The 11194-nt window shown below is 43.9% G+C and overlaps 1 protein-coding gene across 1 annotated transcript; it reads left to right on the forward strand.

Annotated features, from left to right (window-relative positions):
* Positions 1-1263: 1263 nt before the first annotated feature.
* Positions 1264-2312, forward strand: LOC115231516. Its single transcript, XM_029801528.1, has 2 exons — positions 1264-1374; positions 1764-2312. The coding sequence occupies exons 1-2, from the start codon at positions 1264-1266 to the stop codon at positions 2310-2312; spliced, it is 660 nt and encodes a 219-aa protein (XP_029657388.1).
* Positions 2313-11194: the final 8882 nt, after the last annotated feature.

Consider the following 11194-nt stretch of genomic DNA (forward strand, 5'->3'; position numbering starts at 1 on the left):
CTTTATTATTATGGCAAAATTTTATTTATTTGTTCCCGGATTTGGCGATCTTGTATTTTAGCGCCCTAAATCTAAAATGATCATTTCTTTAAATTTAATCATTATGTTATATTTTTATCTAGACTGGTTTTAACTGAACACGAATTTTATTATTGTTAATTATTTCTATAAATTATTATGTCACAGGCCTGGGTTGACCGAGCCTAGGTGTTCTACTTTCGGACTTGGAAAAAAAATTTAAAAAATATTTGAACTCTATTCAAAAGATATTTTGGTCAAGATAAATATTATTAAATGGACAATTGGTTGAGGTGGTGACGTGCCTCTCTTGCACTAATGTCTATTAAGCATTCGAAACAATCTAATGAACTAACAATCCTTACCTTCAATGTCAGAGGTCTGAAAACCGTGGCTAAGAGGCACCTTCTATGTACTGATCTCGAAAAATACCAGGGCTCTATATGCTGTCTACAGGAGACTAAAGTAAAACACGGACTTGACGAAATACACGGAAATTATCGCCTAATACTGCTTCCCTCAGAATCTATACATTATGGACAAGGATTCGCAATACACAAGAACCACACCTCCAGACTATATCGATATTGGAAAGTCAGCGATAGGATCAGCGTCTTACAACTACGTACATCTCAAGCAGCAAGTCGAGGAGACTCACGTCAATTGTCAATGTCTACGCGCCACACAGTGGACGTATTCAAAAAAATCCAGAAGAACTTGATATCTTCTATGAGGAATTAGGAAGGACATTAACAGACCTCGGTCTTCGTACTTTCTGTTTGTTGCCGGGGACTGGAATGCGAAAGTTGGAACCCGTAAGGGAAACGAAAGTTTTATTGGCCATCACGGAAGAGGAATCAGAAACTATCCAGGAACTGTTTCTAGCTGAATTCTGTCGGTCTTTGACCTATTCCTATACACACCGGTTTCCAGCCATCCTCCCGCGCGTCACAAAACGACGTGGACTGGCCAACGACCCTCACCGACCGCAGGGTCCGTCAACATTTTCAACCAAATTGACTACATCGTCTGTCGAGCCGGGGAAAAATCGCTTCTTCCGAGACTCAAGGTCTTATGGAGGTGCAGCTACTTACAGTGATCATAAAATTGTCCTCTGCCAAGTTTGCTATGAAGGACATCAATTGACCTACGACGAAGGGGCCCAACGCTGATGTAAGGATAAGGCATAAAATCGAACAACTGTGCTCATCTACGCTGGTCAGAGACAACTACCAACTGTCAATCATGAAATCTCTTGGAAACATAAATGCCGAACTTTCTCCAGGAGGTGCCTGGGCGGAGACAATGAAAGGGATCCTCTTGGCAGCCGACGAGGCAATTGGCCTTCGGTCGCAAGTACTATGCAACAAAGTATACACTCTGATCTCCCTGCCCTCATCAAAGAACAAAAGGAGCTAAGACTACAACTGGAAAACACATCTGATCCGAAGAAGAAACAAATCTTACAGAATAGACGTTCATCTACCCAGAAAAAAATCAAAATGTTGAACAAGACAAACTTCACTAACAACTCGACTTAATAGCTGCAGGAATTGAACAGCTAAAGGACTCTTCAAAAATGTTTACGGCAATCCGCCTACTCAACAGGAAAAACAAACTAACAAACTCAAAATCCATGACAGCAATGGAAGATTCATCACAAATCCCAAAGAGCAGGCTGAATATATAGCCTCGTATTTCGAGAGTATATTAACCGCTCACGGAGAAATATCCGATTACACCAGCGGATACACCACTCATCTCAGCCTACCTATCACCACCGTGAAGTATCAACTGCAATAGCCAAACTTAAAAATGGCCGCTCCTCTGGACCGGATGGAATAAATTCAGAACTGTTTAAATACGGACCGCCTGCACTAACAGACAAACTGGCGGAGCTACTCAATGGTATGTTTATGAAAAAGGAATTCCTCGGTCTTGATTCCGGATTATTAATACCGATCCAAAAGCCTAACAAGCAGGCTGGGCCTGTCGAAAATCTACGCCCTATAATCTTGCTAAACACCTTACGGAAACTTTTGGGATTAGTTACACTGAACCGAATAAGAGAACAAGTGGACAACTATCTATCCCCGAGTCATAGTGGATTTAGGACAGGAAGATCCACCGCCGATGCTGTCTGGGCCCACAAGTGGTACTGCGCTATCACCCAGAGATACAAAAGTGCAACAACAGTCCTGGGAATAGACCTGTCTAGGGCCTTTGACACGGTACGCCGTGGTCTACTCCTCAAAATACTGGAACAATTCCTGGACCCTGACTCTATCATATGATAAGAGTACTACTATCGAACACAAAGCTCAAGGTGCGGGTCGGCACACGGCGTTTTCCCCGTGAATTCACGTGCAACGTCGGTACCCCCCAGGGAGACGCCCTCTCGCCGTTGCTATTCGTGATCTATCTGGAGACGGCACTACGAGACCTTCGAAAATTCTATGCTGGCAATATCGTCGAAATTGTATATGCAGATGACGTCGACTTCGTGTCAGACGACAAATCGGCCTTACTTCGACTCCTTGAAGTGGCACCTGCTGAGCTGAACAGATGGTTCCTTAAAATGAACGTTGGAAAAACCGACATCGTTGAAATCATGAGGATGGAGAGCAGCTCAAGTGAAGCCTGGCGCAAAACGAACAAACTCGGTTCTCTACTTGGGGACGGCCATGATATTGTCAGAAGAAAGGCTCTCGCTTGGGCCACGATGAACAAGATAAAGAAAGAGTGGATCGGCAAACGACGACTCTGTACGTCACTTCGTCTGAGGATGTATGAAGCCTTTGTCAAACAATCCTGACATATAATTCGGCGACCTGGGGAATGTCTAGTACTGAACAACGTGGACTCGATTCTTTTCACCGCAGGCAACTTAGATCCCTACTGGGATTGAACTGGCCTATAAGAATCAACCAGGAATCGCTATACAATAGATGCAGAACTGGCCCTCTGAGTGTGGAAATCGTCAATATGCGGTGGAGGTTTTTGGCCATATTCTACGAATGGACATGCTTGCCCCAGCTAACATAGCAATGGAGGGCTACTTCCTGAAAAGGGATCGAGCTTCCGTGACGTCCACGTGTTACGCTGCCGGAAACACTTGACGGAGACCTGAAATGTGTGAAGAAAGGCTAAGGAGTGGTGAGGATCTGGACGAGCTGAGGAACTCGCTCACGACAGAGGAGGTTGGAGGAGGCTGGTTCAAAGGATTGTTTTTAATGCTGCACGAGTAAAATTATAAACTAATATGATTCTACGTATGTGCAAATAATACTAATAATAATATGACTAATTGACCCAGTGTAATTTTTCTGCACGCCAACTCCTTTTAAGACTACTTATTTTTTCCTCTGTTTTCATTAAAAAATTCTTATTTTCTTCCATAAGTGCTTCTTTGTAATATTAGAGTGCCACTCCTATTTGTAATAAGCCTTTATTTCTTGGCTTAGATGGAATATTCATCAGTGCTTTTAATTCTTTGATTTCTTCATTTTCTTTCTTTCGTCTTTGTTTTTCATGATTTGCATGTTTTCTCCTTTTTTCAATACTTAGCAATAAAGTATCTAAAAAATAGTACTTTGCCGAACTGTTTCGATTTTCAGATTTATTTAATGATTGGGGTTTACCTGGTTTTCTACTTTTAACGAGCAAGTCTATATTTGGAAAAGCAACGTTACTTTCATCCAATATATTGTTGTTGATTAGGTCATTAACACGTGATAGTTCGGAGAATTTGTCTGAATCAATTGAAGATTCCATATTGTAATTTTAATCCGCACCTCTCGTAATTTAATACTTTCTGCGTCGTAGCTTCTTTTATATGATTTTAGCATATTAATTACTGTAAATCACTATAATTTTATTTTAACTGCCGATTAGTTTTAATTTATTTTGCGAAAATTTTTAATTTATTTGAATTAAACGAAATCATCAAAAAAAACTAGCTATTATGAACTGGCTCGCAGGATTGAAAGACAATTTCCGCGTAAAACAGCCAGCGAGATCCTCTGAGTAAGGAATATAAATTCCCTCGGATCTCTGGAGCGGTGGGTTCACAGGCGGCCAAGTTTCTTGAGATGAGCAAGCTTCTTGCCCCAAAAACACAGGAAGTTTCGACGGCAATTGCCCAAAAGCAAAATCGATCGACTAAATCCTCATATTTCGTTAGTTTTGCGAATTCTGCCTTCTCGGCCGACGAACCGGGTCGACAAGCCGTAGCATTTAAGGCACCCTTGGCGAAAGAGTCGGAACAGGTGACGTCCCAAACGACCTGTTTCCCGGATTCAAAAGCAAACAGCGTACAGCCGTCTGGACGTTTTTTCATCTTCAAGAACAATGCCCGTCGGTTCCAGAATACAAGGGAAACCATCTCTTTCCAGAGCTTTCTGAATTAGGTTGTTGATTTCGGTGTGCCGAGGAAATCGCCGGCGCTCATTCGACAAGACAAGGATGTATCCCAAAGGCGTCCTTTATCCCCCACAACGACATGGGTGAGTCTGCAGACAGGAGTCCAAAGCGATTACAGATACCCGACGAGGAATTCCTATCGAGGACAGTATCCAAAAGCGGGAAGGGAGAACATTCACCAGGAGCCTGAGTATGGCTGACAGGGCGGATCGGAAACAAGCCAGTCTGTGTTGGTCGAGAAGTGGTTCCAATTCAGTTGAAGATCGACGGAAAAGAATTTTGTCCCAGTCTCGCTGAGAAAAGACATCGGAAGGGACTTCAGAGAAATTGCGTTTCCAAAAAGCGAGGCCGAATCAATATCAGAGTCCAACGATGATTCAGTAGTTTTTCCAGATCTTTTGGACAAGAAGATATGATCCAGCGAGTCTAAAAAACTTCTCTCTCCCGCATCGATTATTAACAGCAACTCGCCCTATTCGATCATTGTACTTCTCTGTTTCCCTCCCAGTTCGATTCCCTCCACTCTGACTACACAAATGTCGCCCCTTCTGTGGTTAACACTAAAACTTCCTCCGATTGCATTTACCTCCGTCGTAAGGTGAACAGCAAGCTGTTGGATGGCGATGTCCGTGGAGCTGTCAGACTTGTTGCCTCCTCTAACCGGCTTTTGTCCCCATCTCCTTCCGTTTGGTCTAATTTGAGATCCAAGCACCCCAGTCTTCCAGTCTCCCGCACCCAACCCGTTACTGCTGGTTACGCGCTTCACAGGTTGAGAAGGCACTGAAAAGTTTTCCCAACAGCGTAGTGGGGGTATAGATGGGCTGAAGCCCGGACACATTAAAGACTTGACATCACCTCTTACTGCTGAGGCAGGCCGTCTCCTCTTGGAATCTATCACCAATCTCTGTAACCGTCTTATCGGTGGGAATTTACCGGATTTTGCCCGGGCGATTTTTCTTCTCGGCTAATCTCACTGCTTTGGGTAAAAAAGTAACGGGGTCAGGCCGATCGCCGTGGGTAATGTTTTCCGCAGATTGGCCGGAAAGCTCGTTTGCCACGTTGTGATCCCCGAGTTGGTCCCGAAATTTTTTTGCCAGTCCAATTGGGCGTCGGCGTCAGTGGAGGGTGTGAATCGGCTGCCCATGCCGTAAGAGAACTTATGATTCTTCATTGGAATATCTTTTAGTTAACTGGACATATCAAATGCGTTTAACACAGTGAGACGGGATCATTTGCTCGAGACCTGCCTTTCTCTCGCCCCCTCCGCTTATCCTCTGGTCCACCTTTCGTACTCACATAACCCAGCCTCCTCCTGTTTGGCGATTCCTTTATCGTCTCATCGACCGGAGTGCAACGGGATCCCCTGGGGCCTTTCCTCTTTGCTATGTGTGTCAACTCCGTCGCTCATTCTGTCGCTCCGCTCTCCGGTAAATATCTGGTACTTGGACGACGCGACGATTTGTGGACCTCCCCCTCTGTCTTAGACGACCTGCGGAGTCATTATCCCGGCCCTTTCATCCATCGGTCTGGAGATAACTCAAGCAAGTCCGAAGTCCTAAAATCTGAATATTCCTTCCGATTTTTTGCCGAAACTCTGGACGCCCTGAAACCTATTCTAAAAGCGCGCGGGTATCAGAAACAAAGGACCTTGTAATCCTTGGTTCGCCAATTGGTCACGAGGCCCTCTCACAACGCTCATCGCCAGGCACAGCAATCTGTCAAAAATGATCGACGGCTTTTTTCCTCATTGATGCCCACGTCGGGTTCTTTCTTCTGCGTAACTATTCTCAACTCCGAGGCTTTTGTACACCTAAGGAATTCTCCTGTTTTCGCATGCCTAATCTGTTATCCGATATCGATTCTATCTTGAAGTCTGGAGCCGAGTATCTGTGCAACATCCATTTCGACGCTCTGGGGTGGCTTCAATCTTCCTGCCTGTTAATCTTGGGGGATTGGCCTTCGTTCGCCCGTTTATCTGGCTCTTCCTGCCTTCCTCTCGTCCTGGCATCATCCCTGCCCTCACTGACATCGTTCTCAGGAACCTCCCGAACGAAAAGTGTCAGTTGATCACGTTGGCCGTTCGCTGGACCTTTGGGACTCTGCGTATACCAAAAGACCTGCCGACCCATCCGTTCCAGGGTCAGTGGGACTCGATCACTTGTGACACTCTCTCCTCTGTCCTGCTTCAGAGTTTCGACCAGCACAGGCTGGCCTGTCTTCGTGCGGGCTGCAGTCCGGGCAGTGGGGCCTGGCTTGACGCCCTTCCCCTACCGAACATCGGGACATTACTAGACGACGACTGTCTCAGAGTCGCTATTTCTCTGCGTCTCGGTTTGAAGATCTGTGAAATTCACAAGTGCCGCTGTGGGCCATGATCGACCAGCACGGACTACACCCTCTTTTCTGCAGACGCAGTGCTGGGCGGGCACCACGCCACACAGCCTTAAATGACGTCGTCTTGAGGGGTCTCATCGCTGCCGGAATTCCATCAATTCTAGAACCGGCCGGGCTTGCTAGGGGAGACGGAAAAAGACCAGACGGTCTATCCACCTTCCCCTTTGAGTTCGGCAAGTCGCTGATTTGGGACGCGACATGTTCAGATACTTTCTCTGAACCTAATCTTCCCTTGTCAGCCGTCGCAGCCGGTTCGGTGTCCCTTAGAACAGAAAAGCTTAAGATTGCAAAATATAGAGAACTCTCGGAGCGATATCTATTCGCCCCTGTTGCTGTCGAGACTTCAGGGGTCATTGGGGAAAAGTCTTTGACTTTCCTCTATAAGCTCGGACGTCTGATCTCTCTGAAGAGAAATGACACACGCGAGACGGGCTGGCTCCTTCAGAGGATTTCCCTTGCCATCGTACGAGGAAACTGTTTCTCCATCTACGAAGCGGGGAAGTCCTCTAACTAACTTCATCACATTTGATAAAAAATTATATACACCAAAAAAAAATTATGTCTAGTATTGACACTAATCAATACTTTACAATCTGATTTATGCTCTAAATGAATGCATCTTTTTTGCAGTGAAAATATATTGGAGAGGAGTGTCATCTTTGAATCGAATCTTAATGTTGGAACCAGATTTGATGGCATGCGCATATTATAGTGTACCACTAAAATATATAACCATCAATTTAACTCCCTCCAATTTAATCGATCGGATTAAAGTGTTTTAAAAGAAGAGTCAAGCTTAACAAAAAAAACGAAAAACGTGAAAGAATAAACGGTTAAATACGAATTCAATGTGTTTTGAATTGTTGCAAATTTTTGATATTTAGGAGTCTTGTTTTTTCTTTGCTTTTGTAAAGTGGCTAGAGCGAAGCTATTTAAAGGTAAAGGTTTCAGCAAAGTCAGCGATCTTAACAAATTTAAAAGCATGCGCCATTTTGTATGAATCACGTTGTTGTTAGAAGTTTGTTGGGGTTAGAATATTCTACTAACTATTCTTGTATGTTCGACTAACGCTACAATTGATTTGATCCAAGTCGCAAATGTAATTTGTAAATCTCCAACCGCCCCGAGGGCCCGGACTTCGGAACACCATAATGAATCTTTACGAACTTCTATTTAAGAATGCAGAGGATATAAACGACTTTATTTATGATTGGGAGCGGAATCTTCTTTTAAGTCTTTGCAAGGGAAATCGGCACTTAATAAAAGTGATGGGGGCATCAGACCCATCGCTGTGGGAAACACATTCAGGAGGCTCTCTGCAAAAATTATCCTCAGTGTTGTCCTCCCTGATTTGAGCTCTCAGCTGCTGCCACATCAGTTCGGTGTCGGTGTTCGCGGTGCTTGTGAGGCTTCTGGCCATGGGGTGAGGGAGTTGGTCATCAATGGCAATCCAAAAATTCCATATCTTGTTAAGCTGGACGTGCGCAACGCTTTTAACAGTGTTCGCAGAGACCACATCCTGGAAGTTGTGCACACCCGCTGCCCGGCACTCTACCCAATTGTCCATCTATCTTATGCGCGTTCCTCGAATCTCCTTTTTGGGAAAAATCTGCTGTCCTCAGCGTCTGGGGTTCAGCAAGGGGACCCATTGGGGCCTCTCCTATTTGCCCTTGCAGTGGACCATATTGCTCAAAGGCTTTCGTGCCCGCTATATTTCTGGTATCTCGACGATGTCACCTTAGGTGGCTCGCTCGAAAATATTCATAACGACGTTGCTGATATTATTTCGGGTTTTAGCCAAATTGGCTTATCCCTTAATGGCTCCAAGTCGGAATTTACCCTGCTCTCCCTCGATCATTCTTTATTTCATCCTGCCTTTACGTCCCTGTCCGAGAAAGTTGTCGGTCTCTCTGCGACAGACCCGGATGATCTGGTCATCCTTGGTTCACCAATCTCTGGTCGAGGTATTTCCGCTGCCATTGAGTGTAAAAAACGCCAGCTGGCTCAAACACTGGAGCGTATCTCCCAACTGGGCGCACATGTCGGGCTATTCCTTATAAAGAATTCTATTCATCCTCCGCCTAACCTACTTATTCCGCTCGTCTCCATGCTTTCGGGAACCAGACCTCTTGTCCGACCTGGACTCCGTAATCTGGAAGTCAGTTGGGAAGCTTCTTAATGTTGACTTTGGCGGGGACCAACTTACCCGCGCAATGTTACCCCTCCGTTTTGGAGGCATCGGTATCCGCTCGTGCAAAGACATTTCTATCCCATGCTACCTATCTTCGCTCTCGGAATCAAGAAATTTTGTCAGTTCTGTTCTTTTTCGCTCCTGAACGTTTTGAACTGACTGAATTTTCTTCTGCCCTCGCTGCCTGGACCGCCTCAGGTCTTTCCTTCCCTGTGGAGGATCACTTGCAGAGGAGTTGGGACTCCATCCGCTGCAAAGAAGTGGTAAAGTCCCTTAAAGGAAGCGCCGATCAAGTTAAACTCGCCTCGTTGAATGCAGCCTGTCACCCGCATTCTGGAGACTGGTTGAAAGCCATCCCTCTGTCCACCGCTGGCCTCTTCTTGGATGATGAATCGACTCGAATCGGGACCTGTCTTCGTCTGGGAATTTCCCTTTGCCACCCTCACCGGTGCAAGTGCGGCCACATGATTGACCCCAATGGGCTCCACCCCCTTTCGTGCCGCTTAAGCACCGGGCGTCTCCCGAGACACGCTGGCCTGAACCACGTCGTTAAACAGGCCCTCAATGCCGCAGGCTTCCCTTCTGTACTGGAGCCTGTCGGCCTCGACCGTAGCGACGGCAAGCGTCCAGACGGAATGACGGTCTTTCCATTCTCGGAGGGGAAATATCTCGTTTGGGATGTTACCTGCGAGACACCTTTGCCCCCGGGACCGTTGCTCAGTCTGCGTCCTCTCCCGGCTTCGCTTCCCGTCGGGCTGAGGAGACGAAGCGGAAGAAATACGCCTCTCTCGCACCAAATTACCACTTTGTCCCGATTGCTGTGGAGACAAGTGGAGTGATAGGGACGATTTTCCGTTTTAAGGCCATTACTTTTTCTACATCTACACTCTTTAGGCTATCTATTGAAGTCACACCCACATCAATAAGCCATATTAGGTTCTCTTTTTTATCGTAGAGGAAAATGTTGAGTTTTTTATATTGTATTTTCAACTCTGTTGGAATTGTTGTATCTACTCGTATTTCTTAATGTCTTCAATATACTCAAGATTTTCTATATTAAAGAATTCTTCTTGATTATATAACTCTTTTAATTTTTTTAAAGCGATAAAACCCTTGTTAATAGTAACTACTTTCTGACTTTGTTCACACGATTTTTCGTTAATTTCTTGTTCTATTTTTTCTAAATTATTTAATTCAAGTTCTTCACTTTCGTTATACACCCTTCGACATTAAAATTCGAACACTTAATTTAAGCAAATTTTTAATCATTTTCAATAAAATAATTTATCTGAGCTTCTTTATTTGTATTATTCTAACTATTTTAATATTTAAATATATATTGAAACATGTAATTTTAAAGAATAAAACAAAAAACGAGAATTTCATGACAAAGAAAACCGAACAAAATTTAATTAGTAGCTTGAATGCCTTCCTTTTCTGTTGTAAACTTCCAAATTTTTCATTGAGCTAACAAGTTTTCTGATGAATTCCATTGGGATATTTTCCCAAATTTCCGATATTTTTTGCTTCAGATCAATTTTTGTACTTGTTCTGCTTTCTGACGTATCACTTGAAAGAACGTTTTTAATGTGAAGCCAAATATGGTCGATTGGGTTCATGTCAGGTGACTGAGGTGGCCAGTCGAGCAAATTAATATTTTGAGAGGACATATATTCTTTAGTTGCCTTAGATGTGTGGCAAGGCGCATTATCTTGTTGGAATATATAGTCGCTCAATCCCATTTTATTCGCTGAATCTTCAAGATTATTTGCCAGAATATTAATATATTCCCCAGAGTTCATTTTTCCATCAATAAAAACTAATTTCCCTATTCCGAAATACGAAAAACAGCCCCAAACAAGAACTTTCCCTCCACCAAACTTAAAAGTAGGTATTATCTTCGAATATCTCAACTTATTTCCTTTTTTTCTGTATTGATACATTCGTCTTGAATGGGAAAAAAGTTCAAAACTACATTCGTCGGAGAAAATAACTTTCCTTTATCCGCTGTCGGAAATTGCAAGAAATTTTTTAGATATTCCATATCGGGAGCAATATTTTTTGAACTTATAAATAATCGTTTCTTTACAACTCGTCCATACAAACCTTTTGATTTTAGAATTCTTGTTATTGTGTGTGCTGAGACTTTTTTGTGTAATTTTTTCCATT

This window comes from Octopus sinensis, unplaced genomic scaffold (genome assembly GCF_006345805.1).
Source record: "Octopus sinensis unplaced genomic scaffold, ASM634580v1 Contig18682, whole genome shotgun sequence".
NCBI classification, from domain to species: domain Eukaryota; kingdom Metazoa; phylum Mollusca; class Cephalopoda; order Octopoda; family Octopodidae; genus Octopus; species Octopus sinensis.

Bases quoted from the DNA above. Each gene is read 5' to 3' on its own strand.
- LOC115231516 (XM_029801528.1), top strand. From the start codon at position 1,264: ATGAAATCTCTTGGAAACATAAATGCCGAACTTTCTCCAGGAGGTGCC. The intron at 1,375-1,763 runs GTACTATGCAAC...CGATTACACCAG, and splicing joins CAATTGGCCTTCGGTCGCAA to CGGATACACCACTCATCTCA.